The sequence below is a fragment of the Salvelinus namaycush genome, chromosome 21 (assembly GCF_016432855.1).
Source record: "Salvelinus namaycush isolate Seneca chromosome 21, SaNama_1.0, whole genome shotgun sequence".
NCBI lineage: Eukaryota > Metazoa > Chordata > Actinopteri > Salmoniformes > Salmonidae > Salvelinus > Salvelinus namaycush.
In genome coordinates, this window is record NC_052327.1 from 47,495,099 (window position 1) to 47,517,937 (window position 22,839).

Genomic DNA, 22,839 nt, shown 5'->3' on the forward strand with positions numbered 1-22,839 from the left:
AGCATTTTGGCATCTTGGCATCGTAAGATGCTGACATGATGACATGTGTCAGCAGTGGACGAATGAAAAAAATTCAAAAACATTGTTTTTGAGTGGAATTTTCCTTTTTAAGACCAAATCTCTAACATACACTAACTGGTCAAAAGTTTTACAACACCTACTCATTCAAGAGTGTTTGTTATTATTTTCTACATTGTAGAATAATAGTGAAGACATCAAAACTATGAAATAACACACATGGAATCATGTATTCATGTATGGTAGTGGTTGGAGCGTTGGACTAGTAACCGAAAGATTGCAAGATCGAATCCCCGAGCCGACAAGGTAAAAATCTGTCAGTTCTGCCCCTGAACAAGGCAGTTAACCCACTGTTCCTAGGCCGCCATTGAAAATGAGAATTTGTTCTTAACTGACTTGCCTAGTTCAATAAAGGTAAAAAAGAGTGTAAACTTCTCTAGGGTATGTGGGACGCTAGCGTCCCACCTCGTCAACAGCCAGTGAAACTGCAGGGCGCCAAATTCAAAACAACAGAAATCACATAATTTAAATTCCTCAAACATACAAGTATTTTACACCATTTTAAAGATACACTTGTTGTAAATCCAGCCACAGTGTCCGATTTCAAAAAGGTTTTACGACGAAAGCACACCAAACGATTATGTTAGGTCAGAGCCAAGTCACAGAAAAAGACAGCCATTTTTCCAGCCAAAGAGAGGAGTAACAAAAGCAGAAATAGAGATAAAATGAATCACTAACCTTTGATGATCTTCATCAGATGACACTCATAGGACTTCATGTTACACAATACATGTATGTTTTGTTCGGTAAATTTCATATTTATATCCAAAAATCTGAGTTTAGGCGGGACGCTACTGTCTCACTTTGCCAAAAGCCAGAGAAAATGCAGAGCACCAAATACAAATAAATTACTATAAAAATCAAACTTTCATTAAATCACACATGAAAGATACCAAATTAAAGCTACACTGGTTGTGAATCCAGCTAACATGTCAGAATTCAAATAGGCTTTTCGGCGAAAGCAAACTATGCTATTTTCTGAGGATAGCAACATTGTAAACAAAGAGAGAGAAGTTGAATTTGGGTATGCTTTTCATCCAAACGTGAAAATGCTGCCCCCTATCCTAGAGAAGTTAAGTGTTCCTTGAATTCTAAATAAATCACAGACAGTGTCACCAGCAAAACACCCCCACACCATAACACCTCCTACTTCATGTTTTACGGTGGGAAATACACATGCTGAGATCTTCCGTTCACCCACACCACGTCTCACAAAGACACCGGTTGGGACCAAAAATCTCAAATTTGGACTCATTAGTCATCAGACTAATGTCCATTGCTCATGTTTCTTGGCCCAAGTCTCTTCTTATTGGTGTCCTGTAGTAGTGGTTTCTTTGAAGCAATTTGACCATGAAGGCCTGATTTCACGCAGTCTCCTCTGAACAGTTGATGTTGATGTGTCTGTTGCTTGAACTCTGTGAACCATTTATTTGGGCTGCAATTTCTGAGGCTGGTAACTCTAATGAACTTGTCCTCTGCAGCAGAGGTAACTCTGGGTCTTCCATTCCTGTGGCGGTCCTCATGAAAGCCAGTTTCATCATAGCGCTTGATGGTTTTTATGACTGCACTTTAAGAAACTTTCAAAGTTCTTGAAATGTTCCGTATTGACTGACATTCATGTCTTAAAGTAATGATGGACTGTCATTTCTCTTTACTTATTTGAGCTGTTCTTGCCATTTAATATGGACTTGGTATTTTACCAAATAGGGTTATCATCTGTATACCTCCCCTACCTTGTCACAACACAACTGATTAGCTCAAACGCATTAAGAAGGAAAGAAATTCCACAAATGAACTTTTAACAAGGCACACCTGTTAATTGAAATGCATTCATGAAGCTGGTTGAGAGAATGCCAAGAGTGTGCAAAGCTGTCATTAATGCCACTGTGTTCTTGGGGACCTTCAATGCTGCAGCCATTTTTTGCTACCCTTCCCTAGATCTGTGCCTCGACACAATTCTTTGTCGGAGCTCTACAGACAATTCCTTCAACCCCATGGCTTGGTTTTTGCTCTGACATGCACTGTCAACTGTGGGACCTTATATAGACAGAGGTGTGCCTTTCCAAGTCATGTCCAATCAATTGAATTTACCACAGGTGGACTCCAAGTTGTGGAAACATCTCAAGGATGATCAATGGAAACAGGATGCACCTGAGCTCAATTTCGAGTCTCATAGCAAAGGGTCTGAATACTTATGTAAATACCTTTAAAAAAAAATTTTTTTTATACATTTGCAAAAATGTAAAAAAAACTGTTTTTGCTTTGTCATAATGGGGTATTGTGTGTAGATTGCTGAGTTTTTTTATTTTATTTTATTGAAGCCATTTTAGAATTAGGCTGTAACGTAACAAAATGTTGAAAAAGTTAAGTGTTCTCAATACTTTCCGAATGCACTTTATGTACGACAGAGAATTACGCTATTACAGAAAAACACTTCAGCTAATTGAATTCTTGCCATGGTTCAAGGCTAGCATCATTTGCAGATTGTGTTATTAGAAGCAGAGCTTAAGTGATAATATTAAGTGGTAAGCAAATGTCATAGTTGAGTAAAAGTTAAGATACCATTAATAGAAAATGAAAGTCACCCAGTAAAATACTACTTGAGTAAAAGTCTAAAAGTATCAAAAGTAAATGTAATTGTTAAATATACTTATTTCAAATTCCTTATATTAAGCAAACCAGACGGCAGCGTTTTCTTGTTTACGGATAGCCAGGGGCACAGTCAAACAACAATTTGCGTTTAGTGAGTCTGCCAGATCAGAGGCAGTAGAGATGACCAGGGATGTTCTCTTGATAAGTGTGTGAATTGGACCATTTTCCTGTCCTGCTAAGCATTCAAAATGTTACGAGTACCTTTGGGTGTCAGGGAAAATGTATGGAGTAAAAAGTACATTATTTTTATTAGGAATGTAGTGAAGTAAAAGTAAAAACGACTTAAGTAGTAGTACTTTAAAGTATTTTTTCTTAAGTTCTTTACTCCACTGCTCCTATGTTATCTTCACAGATACCTAATGTGATTTACTCCATGTTAATGGTGTGTAATGGTATGTCTTGCAGTTATCACCATCTTCAGGGGCAAGGTGGAGGAAGTGGAGCTGCCAGTAGAGAAGGTTGACATCATCATCTCAGAGTGGATGGGCTACTGTCTCTTCTACGAGTCCATGCTCAATACCGTCATCTTTGCAAGGGACAAGTGGCTGGTAGGTGTGTGTGTGCACATGCACTGACCAGACATGCTAGCAGCATGACGAATGCTCTAACCTCACTGACTTACCCAGGGATAAAAACCATAACCTGGCCTGGTGTTTGCTTCTTCTCACATACAGCTGAGAAATGAGATGTACTTCTATGCAGGATTGATTGCAGGTACTTTTTTTCTCCCCAAATTTTAAACAGAAACCCGGCGGTCTGATGTTTCCAGACCGTGCTGCACTGTATGTGGTGGCCATCGAGGACAGGCAGTACAAGGACTTCAAAATCCACTGTGAGTGTGTATGTTTACTTGGCCCTGTGCCCTCACATAAGTCCCTCTGCCCCTGACTCGCTCTCTATTCCCATGGTGGGTCTTACCTGCCTTATATTTCTGCTTTGCTAATCAACCGTGAATATCAAACAACCACAACAGCACACGCACCAAAGACACACACTTAAACATACACAATATATACTGTACGCAGACACACACACACACACGGCAGGCACACACACACATGGCAGGCACACACATTAGTGTTGGTCATACATTTGAACTTTTCAAAGGCATAAGTGATGATCGATACAATATTCAAGTCAACAAGCCTCTCCATCTCAGTGCTAGCCCACACAAAGCTCTCCTGGTGGATTTGGTGGAATTGTTCATCTCAGCACAGAGACCAGAGCCATGACAGTCGAACAGAAAACATGAAGCAGAACAATGCCTCATACCACCACACACACCCACTCCACATACCTACACACACACATATACCAACAATAGGGAATTCCACACCAACACAATACTCTGAGACAGCGAGTTCCTTTGGCTTACAGAAACCCAGACCACATGACTGAGTGCTGAGGAGAAGTCCAGCCAGTGCTGTTCCTCTTTCTCAGCCATGTGCAGTGAGAGGTTTTAGTGAAAGCAGAGATAGGAGGTAGAGGACGAGTGGGGGACAGTGTCCATATTTGGCCCAGTCTGGTTCCAACAGACAGATGTCTTTTGGGAAAGGATGACATACCTGATCACTTGGTGTGCTAAAAATAATGTTCTGCCATCATGAATAGGGTCGTATTCATTATGGCATATCATAGCAAAGCATTTTGAAACGGAAAAAGGAAATTAGCATTTCTTATTGGACAAAGTCAGATAGTCACTCCCTGTTTCAATCTGTGTTCTTACATTTGCTGGAATATTACCCAGGAGTACTTCAGTTTTAGGGCCTGATAAAGCACAGCTGAGGTGCGACCTGCTCATTATTCCCTCCTCCTGTTGTCACGCTTAAGTGTTTCCACTTCAAAGGGACACAAAGATGCTTACACACTATCTTTTTAAAAATTATTATAATACTTTTTAAAAAGTATTAACCCATCCACCATGCGCCCTCTTCGGATTACACAAATCTCTTATTTTGTTTTTACATCTTTTATGCTACATATACATACATTTTACATATCACACTTTACATGTACATTTTATATACAACAATCACATAACAATAACACATTACCAAACATAAGCTCTTAATCTCACCCCTCAGAAACTCTCAGCCCATCCCACCCTCAAAATATACAGAGCTGAGATTGTTGTATGCCCCATATATATAGCATTCTGTTGGTGGCAACAATTTCATTTAATAATTCAACTGGAACAATTTGAAGTGTTGAATCAAGTATTGTTTTTTTGTATCAGTTCATATGCCATGGGATCGGTACATCGAACATCTCTGCCCATTTATTTTGCAACCTGTATGGCGCAGCTGTAAAAAAATAAAATGATAAATCCTCAAATGAAACTGGTATATTTGTCTATTTATGCCAATCCTTTTCAGCCAATTCGTATCTTTAATATATGGCAGACAAACAGGTCTCTACCTTCTCCCCCTTCCACTTGCATCCTCCATTTTTGCGGTAATGATGCAATCAGTTGGTTGTACATTTGGATTGAGCAGACATTCCCATTTATTTTTGATAGCTGCAAATGTAATATAACTCCACCATTTCTATTCATAGTTAATCATTAATAAATATAATAGAATTTAAACACTTTTTTTCCATAAAGTTTTTTTTATCAATCACTATATTTGAGTTTAACCATAATAATTGTTGTAATATTTGTTCTTTCTTTTCTGGAGGATAAAATTGAAATTGTAACCAGCTTTGTTTGGCTTGTTTAAGAAAGGGTGATACTTTTAACAAAGTTTAATTTTCAATTTGTCGGAAATGAGAAGTGGTAATACGTATAAAAGCTCATTCTTTGTTCCAACTTTTGCCTTCTTAATAATTTACCGGAGAACCAGTTTGGGTTTTAGTATAACTTATGTATGAGTGAAGCTTTTAGTGATAGATTTAATGCTTTAATATTTATAAATTTTAGCCTCCCAAACTCATATTCATTATATAAATAGGGACGTATAATTTTGTCTGGCTTAGCATTCCAAATAAAGTGAAATATTTTTGGCTAAAAACGAGTTGTCTGGAGTAGGCAACACCATCAGTAAGTAAACTGTGATAGGAACAAAGAGTTAATCAATGTGATTTTTTTCTCATAAATAGACATGTACAGTGCATTCGAAAAGTATTCAGACCTCTTGACTTTTTCCACGTTTTGTTACTGTCACGATCATCATAATGATTGGACCAAGATGCAGCGTGATATGTTTCCATCCCTTTTAATAGGAAGAGAAAACTCAAAGAACAAAACAATAAAGCGAACAAACGAAACGTGAAGCTAAATATAATGCTTGCAGGCAACTATTCATAGACAAGATCCCACAAAGCACAATGGGGAAATGGCTACCTAAATATGATCCCCAATCAGAGACAATGATAAACAGCTGCCTCTGATTGGGAACCACACCAGGCCAACATGGACATACAATTCCCCTAGATAACCCACCCTTAATTACATCCCGACCTAACCAACATAGAGAATAAACAGCTCTCTATGGTCAGGGTGTGACAGTTACATTACAACCTTATTCTAAAATGGATTAAATAGTTATTTTCACTCATTAATCTACACACAATACCCCATAATGACAAAGCAAAAACTGAAATATCACATTTACATAAGTATTCAGACCCTTTGCTATGAGACTCGAAAGTGAGCTCAGGTTCATCCTGTTTCCATTGATCATCCTTGAGATGTTTCCACAACTTGGAGTCCACCTGTGGTAAATTCAATTGATTGGACATGATTTGGAAAGGCACACACCCATCTATATAAGGTCCCACAGTTGATGGTGCATGTCAGAGCAAAAACCAAGCCATGAGGTCAAAGTAATTGTCCGTAGAGCTCTGAGACAGGATTATCTCAAGGCACGGATCTGGGGAAGGGTACCAAAACATTTCTGCAGCATTGAAGGTCCCCAAGAACACAGTGGCCTCCATCATTCTTAAATGGAAGAAGTTTGTAACCACCAAGGATCTTGCTAGGGCTGGCCGCCCGGCCAAACTGAGCAAACTGGGGGAGAAGGGCCTTGGTCAAGGTGACCAAGAACCCGTGTGTCACTCTGACAGCTCTAGAGTTCCTCTGTGGAGATGGGATAACCTTCCAGAAGGACAACCATCTCTGCAGCACTCCACCAATCAGGCCTTTATGGTAGAGTGGCCAGACGAAAGCCACTCCCCAGTAAAAGGCACATGACAGTCCGCTTAGAATTTGCCAAAAGGCACATAAGGACTCAGACCATTAGAAACAAGATTCTCTGGTCTGATGAAACCAAGATTGAACTCTTTAGCCTGAATGCCAAGCGTCACGTCTGGAGGAAACCTGGCGCCATCCCTACGGTGAAGCATGGTGGTGGCAGCATCACGCTGTGGGAATGTTTTTCAGTGGCAGAGACTGGGAGACAAGTCAGGATTGAGGGAAAGGTGAAATGAGCAAAGTACAGAGAGATCGTTGATGAAAACCTGCTCCAGAGCGTTCAGGACCTGACTGGGGCAAAGGTTCACCTTCCAACAGGACAAAGCCCCTAAGCACACAGCTAAGACACGGCTGGTGTGGCTTCGGGACAGTCTCTGAATGTCCTTGAATGGCCCAGCCATTGCCTGGACTTGAACCTGATCAAACATCTCTGGAGAGACCTGAAAATAGCTGTGCAGCGACGCTCCCCATCCAACCTGACAGAGCTTGAGAGGATCTGCAGAGAATAATGGGAGAAACTCCCCAAATACAGGTGTGCCAAGCTTGTAGCGTCATACCCAAGAACACTCGGGGCTGTCATCACTGCCAAAGGTACTTCAACTATGCACTGAGTAAAGGGTCTGACTGAAATGTGATATTTCTGTTTTGTATATTTAATACATTTGCAAAAAAACTGTGCTTTGTCATTATGGGGTATTGTGTGTAGATTAAGGGGGAAATGTATTTAATACATTTTAGAATAAGTCCAACGTAACAAAATGTGGAAAAAGTCAAGGGGGTCTGAATACTTTCCGAATGCACTGTACATACCTCTCCATGGTTGCAGCATCTTATCTGAGATATGAATACCAAGTATGTCTACTTCACCATCCACCAATGTTATTGGTAAACTACAATACGTAATATGGTACACTTGTCAAAATTAGGTTTTAGTCGAGAGAGGCTAGAAAAGTGATCAAGATCTTCATTGAGACTGCAGGGATACAGATTGCGGACTCAATAAAATACTTTATTCATTGCAATACATTGACACTTTTGTTTTTATCCCCTGGATTTCTAACCCCTTGATGTTCTTGTTGGATCTAATTTTAATAGCTAGCATTTCAATGGCAATAAATAGATATGGAGACAACAGATAGCCTTGTTTTGCTCCTCTTAACAGCTCAATACTTTCTGAGAAGTAACCATTATTTACTATTTTACACCTGGCATTTGCTGTACGTAACTTTTACTCATTGTATAAGAGATTCACCGAAATTAAAGTAGTCCAGGCATTTATATATATATATTCTAGTTGTACTTTGTCAAACGCATTTTCAAAATCTGCTATGAAGATCAGGCCTGGTATTGTTGGCGTTTCATAGTGTTCAATTGTTTCAAGTAATTGTCGCATATTATCTCCAATATATCGTCCTTGTAAAAAAACCTGTCTGATCAGGATGAACAGTATCTGGTAAAACCTTTTTTATTCTATGTGCAATGCATTTCGCCAGGATTTTCACAACATTGAAGTGTAAGAGGCCTCCAGTTTTTTTTTTTTATGGACTGGATCTTAAACACACTATCTTAAGTACTGTAGCCATGCTTAATACATGATGAGTTAGCCTGAGGAGAGGAGAGATTAGGCAATCTCTCTGTTTACTGCGGTGCACTGCACTACAGTGATGGTTAGCCGACACTGAGTCTGAAGTGGCCCCCAATTCCCTATTTAGTCCACTACTTTTGACCAGGTATCTTGGGCCTTGGTCAACTACATAGGGAGTAGGGTGCCATTTTGGACACACACTATGTATTCCTCCCTCTCTAAGACTGATTTATTTAATTGCCCTTCTTCCACAAAGGTGTTCCATAATGCGCTGTGCATCCACAGGGTGGGAGAACGTGTATGGCTTTGACATGACCTGCATCCGTAACGTGGCCATGAAGGAGCCCCTGGTGGACATAGTTGACCCCAAACAGATGGTCACCAACTCCTTCCTGATCAAGGTCCGCTTTGTCTTCATTTCACATGTGTGCATGTGTGTGTGGATGTCTGTAGAACTATTGTATGTCTCTGTGTGTGACTGTATGTGTGGGTAGTTATTTTTTGTATTTGTATTTGTGGAGAACCAGCAGTGTGAAAGCCCACTGTTGAATCACAAAGCATTGCGTCAGCGTTGTCTCTGCCCGTAAAAAACGACACCCTCTCTGCGAAGTTTTAAACCTTTGTCTTCTGTGCCCGTTTCATTGTACCCTACAATGTAACTGCAATGATGAGATAGATGTTCTTCTTCTTTGTTTTTCTGTTTTATTATCTCACTGCCATACTATTTTCATCCGTGTCTCAAGAGGACCACAATCCCTTTATTGTGTTATCCTCCATGATTTTACTCATGTGTACCTATGGCTTTTTCAAGTTTTATGTGTGCTGGTTTTTAAAAATAGTTGAAATATTAAAGTAAACAAAAACCTCTAGGCTAATGCAGTGTAGGATTTACATAACCGGTGTTAGTGTTATTAGTATAATGGGCCACCGGGCGATATCTTGATCTGTTCATTAGAATAGTGAACACAGCTGCTAAGCTTCAGCTTTTGGACTGCTGAGGTGTGTACTTCTCATCCACGTGCCTCAACGTAACTTGGCATTGTTGAAAACACACTGTAGGAATCAAGACTTTTTAAACTGTTTAACCTAATTCAAAATCAGGAAAGAGGCCATACGTTACAGTAAAGAGACTGTAAATCATCCACATACATATCACAATCTAGTGGCGTATGTCCTCAGCTGTAAATGGACAATATTTCACCCTAATGTGATCCTCCAATTCCAGCCTTCTGGCCATGCTTTCTCTGTCCTTCACTACTAGCTACAGATTGTGCCATGCATGTTAATTGCAATGTCTAGACTGCTGATTGTCTGATTGTCTGATTGTCTTGTTTACCTAGATTATTGATTCTTGTTTACCTAGATTATTGATTGTCTTGTTTACCTAGATTATTGATTGGATTGCCATTTCTAAGTGCATGTGTTTATGTTGTTTTTTTCTAAAGCTTTTTGTCTGTAATAATAACAAGCAGGGAAATAATCTTTGAAAAGTCAGTGTTTTATCTTCAAGATTTTGGTACTGGCGCCTTCTTTTCACTCACGCCTGGCAAGATTAAACCTGACAACCCAGAAAATGACATGCCACAAGGTGTTGCATGTCTCTGAATGGATTATAGGATGAGTCCTTTAATTAATATTGTACACAGACAGTGCGCAAAGGAGCTTAGGATGTTAAAGGGATCAAACAAGTTCCTCGTGTTCAAAATGTTTCCTTTACTGTGAGTGAGAGGGCGCCGAAAAGGAATTGTCGTCCTGCACTATGAAATATGACTTTAAGGAGTTTGTGGCGCATAACCAAAGTAAACAGTTGTTACTCTTACGAAAGCTGGGAGTTGTTTGAGAAAGATAGCTGGGGACGTTGACTTTGAATTATGCTGTTTTAACTGCTGATCGCCCGATACATAAACATTTTATTTTTCCACTGCAAATGTGTCACTTTGGAAACAGAGCCAGTTGCCCCCCGCGGTGAATACTATAGGGTACTGCATAACAACACATTATCTGAGCTCTAAACCATCTGTCTGCTTACCTAGCAGCAACGGATTCAGATGGGAGGACGCTCCTGATTTCTCTGTAATCAAACGCTAACGTGATTTGGGAACCGCTGGTGTGCTGACATTTGAGTGAAAGATGAAATGTGGGCCTCACCGGAGCAGAAAGCTGTGTTTCACAACCATATGCTCTCCTCTCTCTCTCTCCTCTCCCACTGCAGAATCACAAGGCAGTAGATACCCTTTTAAAATATGGGATATGAATCATACTGTAGGAGGTCTATAAAGGAGCAGGATGTGAGCACAATACAAGCTTAACAATAGTTACTGCCTTGGTTCTCCAGACAAATGACCCCATCTTCTCCTCCTCGTTCATCCACCTTTAGTGGGGGTTTCTGGGCTGGTCCCTCTGGGGTGAGGGGAGATTAGTGGGGTTTGGTTTCAGCTCTGTGGCCCTTGAACCCAAAGGGATTGTTTGGAGCAGAGTAGCAGAGAGCAGAGGCTTCAGCTCTGACAGAGAGAACAAGAGGCTCAGGGATAATACAGGACACAATGCCCAGGGGCACTGCCACATAGATCATATGACTCACATATAAGATATGCATGTGACCTGCTCCTTACAAGACTTAAGACTTGTAAGACAACAGAGGAAGAGTTAGGCCTACATGTACATACACAATGGAGAAACCACTGTGCTGGCAGTGAATGGTGTGAATAGAACCCCAATCACTATGGATTATGTATGTGATTAGCATTAACACTGCTAGCTGTAGATGTAACAGGGAAGTGTGGTTGTTGTCCCTCTTCAACAGGAGGTGGACATCTATACAGTGAAGACTGAGGACTTGTCCTTCACCTCAGCCTTCTGCCTTCAGATCCAGAGGAACGACTACATCCACGCCCTGGTCACTTACTTTAACATCGAGTTCACCAAGTGTCACAAGAAGACTGGCTTCTCCACCGGTACATTTTCAACACTCTCTTCCTGTTCTCGGCCTCTCTCTTTCTCTGTTATTGATTTTCACACAGGCTTACACAGGTGTAGCCTAATTGTAGATGTAAGATTGACATGTGATTAATAAGAGGAATGTGTAGGTCAGGGGTCGGCAACAGGCAATTGTTGGGGGACGACAACAATAAACTGGATGATAAGAAAGTATGAGCAATAAAGGAAGTCTCGGTGTGGAAGGCTCATTAGCACTCTTTGTACCGTAGTACTAGCAGCTCTTCAGTTCACGGTGTCGTTATCAGTCCAACTTCTGCAGACCTAGGGTTTTATCCTTTTAATTGGCGGCAGCAGCAGCAGATTATAGGCTAGGAGAGTCCTGCTGCTCCCTGACAGGTTAGCTAGAGTTGCTGCTCCCTGCCCACCATCCATCCTCCCTATGGGTTCCATCCCAAGACAAAGAACCCCCTCTAATGAGTTCTTTGATAAGCCAGAAAGGCCTAGACTACAACAGCAAATGCTGATACACTATATATATAAAAGTAAGTGGACACCCCTTAAAATTAGTGGATTCGGCTATTTCAGCCACACCTGTTGCTGACAGAGGTATACAATTGAGCACACAGCGATGCAATCTCCATAAACAAACATTGGCAGTAGAATGGCCTTACTGAATATCTCTGTGTCTTTCAATGTGGCACTGTCATTGGATGCCACCTTTCCAACAAGTCAGGTCATCAAATTTTGGCCCTGCTAGAGCTGCCACAGTGAACTGTAAGTGCTGTTATTGTGAAGTGGAAGCATCTAGGAGCAACAATGGCTTAGCTGCGAAGTGGTGGCCACACAAGCTCACAGAACAGGACTGCCAAGTGCTAAAGTGCACAGCGCTCCAAAGCAACGTCAGCACTGGAAGGAACGTCAGCACAATAACTGTTTGTCCGAAGCTTCATGAAATGGGTTTCCATGGCCAAGCAGCCACACACAAGCCTAAGATCACCATGGGCAATGCCAAGCATCGGCTGGAGGGGTGTAAAGCTCGCCACTATTTGACTGTGGAGCAGCAGAAACGTGTTCTCTGGAGTGATGAATCACGCTTCACCATCTGGTAGTCCGACGAACTAATCTGGGTTTGCCGGATGCCAGGAGAACGCTACCTGCCCCAATGCATAGTGCCAACTGTAAAGTTTGGTAGAGGAGGAATAATGGTCTGGTAATATTTTTCATGGTTTCGGACTAGGCCCCTTAGTTCCAGTGAAGGGAAATCTTAACGCTACAGCATACAATGACATTCTAGATGATTCTGTGCTTCCAACTTCGTGGCAACAGTTTGGAGAAGGCCCTTTCCTGTTTCAGCATGACAATGCCCCCGTGCACAAAGCGAGGTCCATACAGAAATGATTTGTCGAGATCGATGTGGAAGAACTTGACTGGCCTGCACAGAGCCCTGACCTCAACCCCACCGAACACCTTTGGGATGAATTGGAATGCCGACTGCGAGCCAGGCCTAATCGCCCAAGATCAGTGCCCGATCTCACGAATGCGCTTGTGGCTGAATGGAATCCCATTGTTCCAACATCTAGTGGAAAGCCTTCCCAGAAGAGTGGAGGCTGTTATAGCAGTAAAGGGGGGACCAACTCCATATTAATGCCCATGACTTTGGAATGAGATGTTTGACGAGCAGGTGTCCACATACTTTTGGTCATGTAGTGTATCAAGGCTAAAATTAGAAGACCTTTGAGGCCCCAGTTGATTTGCATGTCCACAGAACGTAGAGCGATGAGCTGAGTTCATTTGGATCAGTCAGTGAGCGACCTCTAGTGGTGGTGTGATGTTATACATTTTGTGATGTGATACCGCATAATATCTTCATTCGTTTGCCTTCATTCGAATTTGTGACGCACATAGGAGACTTTGAACTGTGACTTTCTGTGGCGTACATTTTGCAGAGGCAGTGGCAAGATGACCATGTGTTGTCACTGCAAAGTAGACCATGTCTTAATTTTGACCTCCAATCATACAGCTCTTCCACCTTTTTGTATTGATTTGAGCCCTCGCTGCACCCCTGATACGCATCTAAATGCACACATAGAGGCCTAAGTCCTTTACGGCCATTGTTTTCCTATATTCTCCTGGAGGACCGGTATATAGTGTATGGAGCACACAGAGACACTCAGACATGCTGAGTGGAGGTAGAAAAAGTTCAAGTTATCTGCTGCTGGAAAATAACAACTCACGCATTGAATTAGCGAAACAAATCAAAACAAATTTTATTTGTCACATGCGCCGAATACAACAGGTGTAGTAGACCTTACCGTGAAATGCTTACTTACAAGCCCTTAACCAACAATGCAGTTCAAGAAATAGAGTTAAGAAAATATTTACTAAATTAACTAAAGTAAAAAAAATATATGTATGTATTACAAGATATTTAGATTACAATAACAAGGCTATATACAGGGGGTACCGGTACCGAGTCATTGTGCGGGGGTACAGGTTAGTCGAGGTAATTTGTAAAGTGACTGCATAGATAAACAGCGAGTAGCAGCAGTGTAAAAACAAAGAGGGGGGGGGGGGGGGGCGGCATCAATGTAAATAGTCTGGGTGCCCATTTGATTAGTTGTTCAGCAGTCTTTTGGTTTGGGGGTAGAAGCTGTTAAGGAGCCTTTTGGTCATAGACTTTGTGCTCCGGTACCACTTGCCATGCAGTAGCAGAGAGAACAGTCTATGACTTGGGTGACTGTAGTCCTTGACAATTTTTTGGGCCTTCCTCTGACACCGCCTAGTATATAGGTCCTGGATGTCAGGAAACTTGGCCCCAGTGATGTACTGGGCCATACGCACTACCCTCTGTAGCGCCTTAGATGCCAAGCAGTTGCCATACCAGGCGGTGATGCAACCGGTCAGGATGCTCTCGATGGTGCAGCTGTAGAACATTTTGAGGATCTGGGGACCCATGCCAAATCTTTTCAGTCTCCTGAGGAGGAAAAGGTGTTATCATGCCCTCTTCACAACTATAGATTTACCTATTCTGTTTGTTATCACACAGCTTTCATACTCTGTGTTTATGCAGCAACCATGCTGATCAGAAACTCATTTTTTTCCATGAGCCCTGAAATGGCGTATCTTTTTAAAGGTGCAAAGTTACCCCGGCTGAAATTTGATTAAAGGTGTATTGACCTTTGGCTTGGTCCAGCAATCGTTTAACAGCGCATTCACAAGGGGGCGCACACTTTTGTTTGGGGCGGTGGTGTCGGCTATCAGCAGTGTGCAGCTGGAGATGACACACACACATACACACATACAATTCAGGTAGTGGAATGCATGAGGAGTGGCGAGGTAAAGGGAGGATACAGATTGATAAAGACAAATGTCGGTGGGGAGGTCAACCCAGTCAGTTCGTCTTATCTGTTCGTTATACCAATGATATGTATATCCTCAACCAGCATTTTATCATCACACATCTGTGGTGTTTGTAAATAGCATGATGATTAGTGATCAGGGTTTAATTCCCTCAGGCTTTCAGACTTATCATGTCACTGTTCAGAGAGCCTAGCTGTCATGGAAATTCAGCAATACAAGTTGAAATGCATTTAAACAAATCCTGCAGTCCCCCTGCAGTCCATTTTTGACACTAAGCGCATTCATTCCATTAACCTCTTTCAGCTAGGGGGCAGAATTTTATGTTTGGAAAAAGAACGTTCCCAAGGTAAACGGACTATTTCTCAGGTCCAGATGCTAGAATATGCATATAATCGACAGATTAGGATAGAAAACACTCTAAAGTTTCCAAAACTGTCAAAATATTGTCTGAGTATTTCAGAACTGATTTTGCAGGCGAAAACCTGAGGAAATCCAACCCGGAAGTGCCTTTTATTTGGAAAAATCCCTGTTCCATTGCCTGCCCCTCCATTTAAAGGGGTATCAACCAGATTCCTTTTCCAATGGCTTCCTCAGGCTGTGACCAGGCTTTAGACATAGTTTCAAGCTTTTATTTTGAAAAATGAGCGAGATTTTTCAAAACGCGTCAGGTGTCCTTTGATTAGTTCCTGCGCGCGAGAGATGTAGCTCGACATTTTCTTTCTCTGTAGTATTGAATAGGTTACCGTCCGGTTGAAATATTATCGATTATGTATGTTAAAAACAACCTGAGGGTTGATTATAAAAAACGTTTGACATGTTTCTACGAACATTATGGATACTTTTTGGAATTTTCGTCTGCCTTTCAGGACCGGAACGAGCCTGTGGTTTTCTGAACATAACGCGCAAACCAAATGGCGGTTTTTGGTTATAAAACTAATCTTTATCAAACAAAAAATAACATTTATTGTGTAACTGGGAGTCTCGTGTTTGGTATATTTCACTTGTGATTTCATGATTTATAAATATTGTTTTGTTTGTTGAATTTGGCGCTCTGCAATTCAGCGGTTGTTTACGAAAATGATCCCGCCGTCAAGAGGTTTTAACTGGGAAATGTACAAATAATGAATTTCAATTCCAAAGATTTTACTGAGTTACAGTTCATATAGGGGTCAAAACTTTGGCTCATGATTGTTTTGGTTTTAAGGGTAAATGGTCTGGGGGTCATGTCCACTCTAAGGGCCGAATTCTAAAATTAACTCTTCAGTTGACAATTATGCATAATATACGTGAAAATACGAGTATAAGGGGCAGTACAGTCAAAAACATGATTTTCCTTTGTTTTATATACTGTATATTTACACACTGAGGTTGGAATAATACTGTGAAATTGTGATAATACCCTTTTAGTGTAAGACCTGTTTGAAAACACCACCTGGAATTTCAGCTCGTTTAGCATGGGTGGAGTTTTGGCCTGCCTGGCTACATCACCAGGAAGTATAAGTTAATAGACCAATAACAAAGATAATTTCAAACCTCTCTGCCAATAACAGCTTGTTTTCGGGGTGCATATCACTCCCATTAGGTCCTTGTCTCAGACCACTCCTAGCAAAATGATTGCTTGAAAAATGGCTTTTTGCTAATAAGTTATTTATTTCTTTTTGACCATTGTAATTGAAAACAATTACGCAGAAATGATTTGATATTAAGATAAAAACGGTTGCATTGGACCTTTTAAGCACACTGACCTGAAGTTAGGATTTGGCCTTAACTGCCTGTCTGTCTTCCTACAGCCCCCGATGCTCCGTACACACACTGGAAACAGACAGTGTTCTACCTGGAGGACTACCTGACTGTGAGGAGAGGGGAAGAGATCATTGGCAGCATCAACATGAAGCCCAACGACAAGAACATAGTGAGTATCTGGAATCTATGACCAGTAAAAAGTCATCAACTGAGAAGTTATGCTTATAAGGGTAATTTCTGGGACACAGTCTAGAATCTCCATTGAGAGTGCTTTGTAGTCCAGGACTAGGCTAAATCTGTGTCTGGGAAACCCTCCCCATCTAGGTACCAGGTTTGTTCTGGTCCCCAAAAATGTTTTTTAAAGGCCCTAGCACCTACCTACTGCATGATAGCTAGAGAACCAGGCCCCACAGGGATAGGTACAGGTCATACTGTCACGGCCATTTAAAGGAGTGGACCAAGGTGCAGCGCGATTGGAATACATATTTTAATTCAACGAAGAACACTTAACAAACAAACCGTGAAGCCAATGTAGTGTTCACAGGCAACTAAACATGGACAACTACCCACCAAACCAACATGGAAAATGGCAACCTAAATAGGCTCCCCAATCAGAGACAACGATAAACAGCTGTCTCTGATTGGAAACCAACTCAGTCCACCATAAACCTACAACCCCTAGACAATACAAAATCCCCATAGATAACAAAAACCCCTAGACAATACAAAAACTAAACAAACCACCCCTTGTCACACCCTGCCCTAACCAAATAATAAAGAAAGCAAATATAACTAAAGTCAGGGCGTGACACATACATATAATATCTGTACTTGTTTTGTCTATCAAAATAAAGTCAAAAAGACTAATATCGTCATTTCAGGCAGATAAAGCATTTATTCTATCATTATATAGCTAGAAATAAACTCAATTCCACTGCTACTTCTCCACAATAGACAGCTTGTTTTAATCATCTTTGTGATAAAGGTCAAAGGAGAGAAAACACTGATCAGTCCCAGACCAAACAGGAGATGATACAGAGTCCTGGAATCCACCCTCTCCTCATCTGTAGAAATTGCCTGTGTGAGAACTCTGTCAAGCCCATGTTCAGGTGACAGGCCTGAAATAAGAAACGTTTGATTTAACACTCACTCTAATTTCTCTCTTTCCCCCCTGGTGAATTCTCTCTGTCTCCTTTCTTTCTCTCTTTCTCTTTCTGTCTCTCTTTCTCTTTTTGTCTCTGTCTTGCAGCGTGACTTGGACTTTACCTTTGAGTTGGATTTCAAAGGACAGTTATGTGAGGCAGCCATCTCCCACGACTACAAGATGCGTTAGCTAGGTGTCCAACAGGGATAGCCGGTGCGCAGTGCTGCCTGCAGCCCCACAAACACAGAGGGAGGCAGAGGCACTCCCCTTAACAACAGACACTGAGGAGAGAGAATGGGGTGGAGGGAGACGAGAGAGTGGGATGGAAGAATGAGAGAGGTTGAGAGGGAGATGGTGGGATGCAGGAATCAAAGAGGAGATAGAGGGATGAGAGAGAATAGATGGAGAGGAAGGATGAGAGAGGATGGATGGAGAGAAATGGTGGGATAGGCCAGATCAGAGGAATCGGGTGATGATGAGAGAAGAGTACAGGGGTGGCACTCCAAGCAATATCAACATGCCCACATCAACACCTCTCACTGGCATTTTTTTAATTTAACCTTTATTTAACTAGGCAAGTCTTAACTGTTAGGCCAACTGTTCAGAGGACAACTTTGAATGTAACACCTTGTGAATTCAAGAATGTTCTAGTCATAATGAATGTTATTGATTATTTATCTATATTGTATGTTATCTTTATTTTGGATGAACAATGAACAAAATCATCAGGCCACAGGATTAGTTAGCACTTTTTAAAATGTCTTCATTTTCCCTCCTTTTTGGGAAAATATTTTCTATGTGAGCTTCAGTGTTTGGAGCGCATTATGATCAGTTACTGTACTTTGCATATATATTGCATATAATGATACTTTTTAATATTCTACATCCTAGGCCAGTATCTTCTATCTTCAAATATACTTTTAAATGACCCAATTTTGCATGTTTGTAAATAATCTTCACCATATCTGGTAGTGCAGTAATTAAATGTATCGGCCAAGAAAAATTCAGTGCTGCATAATGTATGTGTAACGATGTGAATGATAGTGTGTGTTTGCAATCAGGTCATGTACTGTAGCTTTTTGGGAGTGTGCAATATATCAGCGCTCAATATATATGAGCGCTCATACATTTGCGCAGCTTGCACTCCAAAGTGTGGTCTGTGGTTTCTGTTAGAGCTGTGATGTCGGCGTTGTAATCTGCGTAGTCAGCGGCTCTTGTCTAGATGCCTGCAAAAGCTCCTGATTACAAGGCCTACCCCACTGGGCAGACACTGATCTTTAATAATAACCATTGTCTCTTAAATTCTGTGTACACACTGAAGCCATACCAAGAAGTGGAAAGTGTGACGCAGCATTTAGTGGGTGGGGCCTCACATCAGTAGCTGCTGCTCACTGAACTTCTCTCAACTTGAGGGCCTTGTAGTTACCATGCTTTCCCTGGCTCTGCTGATCTCGGGTCAGTGACTGGCCTGTCCTCAGAGCCTGGCCTAGCAACTGTCAGCAGTTAGTCCTGTCCTTAGATCAGTAGCAGAGAGTTAATTCCAGCCTCTGCTCATCGCTGGAGTTGGACACTCAGGCGGCAGCTCCTTCCCTTCACCTGTGCTCTTACTAACTCTAAGGTCATCCCCAAGGCAACAACTGGAGGTGTCCTCCAGTCCAACTGTGTGACCTCCCCTCACAGTTGTGTAGTACTGTTACACCATCCTTCCTTACCAAAGACATTCTATCTGCAGCCAAGATACAGACGCTCTTCCATGCCTCTCAATGAAGCTCATCAGCACAACACTTATGACTGTTCAGAAGACGTACAGTGTGACATGCCATGTATGAATAGACTAGTGGCTAGTAATGAGTGAGTGACATTTGGCTCATGTACAATATGTTCCGTAAAGAGTCTGCGTTTTGATCTAGAAGGGCAGGGACCGGTAGTTTCATGTTGAGAGCTGTCTCTTGTGAGCAGATAGTATGTCTTTACCTTTTTTGCTTTTGATCCAGTATCAACATGTGTATGTCTAGCACAGCGTGTGAAATAGAATAAAAAAGCAGAATATTATGAAGAAAATCTAACTGAAATAGTATCCACTAAGTAGATTGTGTGCAATAGCATGCATACAACACTGTTGTCTTTGGAATTAAGTCAGTGATTTAAGCTAACGAACTTTAATGTTTACCCTTCAGCAGATATAACACTTGCTAAGTGTTATTCCTGTTTACCACTCATGGCAATCATTTAATTATTTACACCTGGTAATCTGCCTAAGTACTAAAACATGGTTACCACTAGTTCATTCAAGTCAGCTACTGAAATTGTGCTATATGTTCATTTTGTATGACAATTACATTTTCAATAGAGTTTAAAAATAGTGCTATTCAAGCATTGTATTGTATTGTTAATTTTACCTGCTGTCGTGTAAGAGTTAAATAAAAGTTAAGCTAAAGACTAACATTGTCCACTAGGTGGCATCTGTAATTCAAGTTTTCACAAGATCCCTGAAATATACAATATCCATTTATTATTCAGAGAAACCATAACATTTTTCATATTTACATTTTCACATTATTGTGCAAGAACACAGGTACAGTAACGTGGCACAAATGCAACCGGGTTGGTTAGTTTAGAGTGGCCATAGCACACTGTCAAATACACAAGAGATACTCTACACTGGAGGACCCCAAAGGATGATTTGTTAGTGTTCCTCAACATCCCAGAACATACATGTACTAATTACACCTCCATTGTCTCATAGGTATCTATTGGAAGCTAAATTACTATACTGTACAAGTGCAGTGATGGTGTACATTACAATATGTTATATTTACAACAAATTCCCAGCGGGAGCACAAGATAATTTGTTCAACAATACTTGGTGCTATATCTACTTTTATGGAATTATTATGAGAAATGTTTTAGCGCGTCCACAAACAAATACTTTAAGAGATCTGGTTATGGAAAAGGCATATCACTTGGCAAGATTGAGCAAACAACTGCAGTTCAACAGACAACTCCTTCATAGAAATAACACTGCGCCAATTACATAAAAAAGCCAAATAGTGGTGACAGTTTGCATGCAGACGCTTTGATAGAGGTAGAGGTCTACTACCGTCCACTCATTGCAAAGGCATTTCTATACACATAGTTGACTTCTGGACAATCATCCCCACATACAACAGTAAACCTTATTATGTTTGAGAGAGGCTAATCTAGTAACAAAATTGATCTGAGATAAATAGTCAAAATCTGACAAATAATATGAACTCTTCTTTACTGTTGGAAATGTTCAATTGGTTCTGAACAAAATCCACATTTCACAAATTGTCGAAAACCTAACCCAGCCATAAACAAAGATTTACTTTCTTAACTTTTATACAGTATATAACTCACTGTTGGTTTTGGCTTAGCTGGTTGAAAATACATTTAATTAAAAATAAATTGTAGTTATTAGGAAAATACATCTATGATATTTTAATAGTACAATACTGCCTTTTTAAAAATGTAATTCTATTCACCAATGGTAGTGTCATCCCATAGTCTGGCTCTTTCATGGTGTGAAGTGCTAAGATAACATCTGAAAGAGAGCTGTTTTAAAAGCCACAGACTCGTGAAAACAGGTGTACACACTGCATGTGTAGAGAGAGAGGGAGTTAGACCGAGACAGAGAGAGAGACTAAGAGACCGAGTGAGATCGAAAGAGGTACAGTTGAAGTCGGAAGTTTACATACACTTACGTTGGAGTCATTAAAACTAGTTTTTCAACCACTCCACAAATTTCTTGTTAACAAACTAGTTTTGGCAAGTTGGTTAGGACATCTACTTTGTGCATGACACAAGTAATTTTTCAAACAATTGTTTACAGATTATTTCACTTATAATTCACTGTATCACAATTCCAGTGGGTCGTTGTGGGTACATTGACTGTGCCTTTAAACAACTTGGATAATTCCAGAAAATGATGTCAAGGCCTTAGAAGCTTCTGATAGGCTAATTGACATCATTTGAGTCAATTGGAGGTGTACCTGTGGATGTATTTCAAGGCCTACCTTCAAACTCAGTGCCTCTGCTTGACATCATGTGAAAATCAAAAGAAATCAGCCAAGACCTCAGAAAAAAAATTGTAGATCTCCACAATTTCCAAATGCCTGAAGGTACCACGTTCATCTGTACAAACAATAGTACGCAGGTATAAACACCATGGGACCACACAGCCGTCATACCCATCAGGAAAGAGACACGTTCTGTCTCCTAGAGATGAACGTACTTTGGTGCGAAAAGTGCAAATCAATCCCAGAACAACGGCAAAGGACCCTGTGAAGATGCTGGAGGAAACAGGTATAAAAGTATCTATATCCACAGTAAAACGAGTCCTATATCGACATAACCTGAAAGGCCGCTCTGCAAGGAAGAAGCCACTGCTCCAAAACCGCCATAAAAAAGCCAGACTACGATTTGCAACTGCACATGGGGACAAAGATCGTACTTTTTGGAGAAATGTCCTCTGGTCTGATGAAACAAAAATAGAACTGTTTGGCCATAATGACCATCGTTATGTTTGGAGGAAAAAGGGGGATGCTTGCAAGCCGAAGAACACCATCTCAACCGTGAAGCACGGGGGCGGCAGCATCATGTTGTGGGGGTGCTTTGCTGCAGGAGGGACTGGTGCACTATATAAAATAGATGGCATCATGAGACAGGAATATTATGTGGAAATATTGAGGCAACATCTCAAGACATCAGTCAGGAAGTTAAAGCTTGGTCGCAAATGGGTCTTCCAAATGGACAATGACCCCAAGAATTCTTCCAAAGTTGTGGAAAAATGGCTTAAGGACAACAAAGTCAAGGTATTGGAGTGGCCATCACAAAGCCCTGACCTCAATCCCATAGAAAATTTGTGGGCAGAACTGAAAAAGCGTGTGCGAGCAAGGAGGCCTACAAACCTGACTCAGTTACACCAGCTCTGTCAGGAGGAATGGGCCAAAATTCACCCAACTTATTGTGGGAAGCATGTGGAAGGCAACCCGAAATGTTTGACCCAAGTTAAACAATTTAAAGGCAATACTACCAAATACTAATTGAGTGTATGTAAACTTCCGACCCACTGGGAATGGGATGAAAGAAATAAAAGCTGAAATAAATAATTCAATCTACTATTAT

The 22,839-nt window shown here is 41.0% G+C and overlaps 1 protein-coding gene across 1 annotated transcript in view; it reads left to right on the forward strand.

The window, feature by feature from the left end:
- Positions 1-20,100, forward strand: part of LOC120066432 (protein arginine N-methyltransferase 8-B-like) — a 39,481-nt gene extending 19,381 nt beyond the window's left edge. Inside the window, exons 6-11 of the mRNA XM_039017794.1 lie at positions 3,136-3,278; positions 3,475-3,562; positions 8,793-8,908; positions 11,311-11,461; positions 16,595-16,716; positions 17,797-20,100. Coding sequence (XP_038873722.1) covers positions 3,136-3,278; positions 3,475-3,562; positions 8,793-8,908; positions 11,311-11,461; positions 16,595-16,716; positions 17,797-17,880 — 704 coding nt within the window. The 3' untranslated portion in view covers positions 17,881-20,100. The remainder of the gene's footprint in view (positions 1-3,135; positions 3,279-3,474; positions 3,563-8,792; positions 8,909-11,310; positions 11,462-16,594; positions 16,717-17,796) is intronic.
- Positions 20,101-22,839: the final 2,739 nt, after the last annotated feature.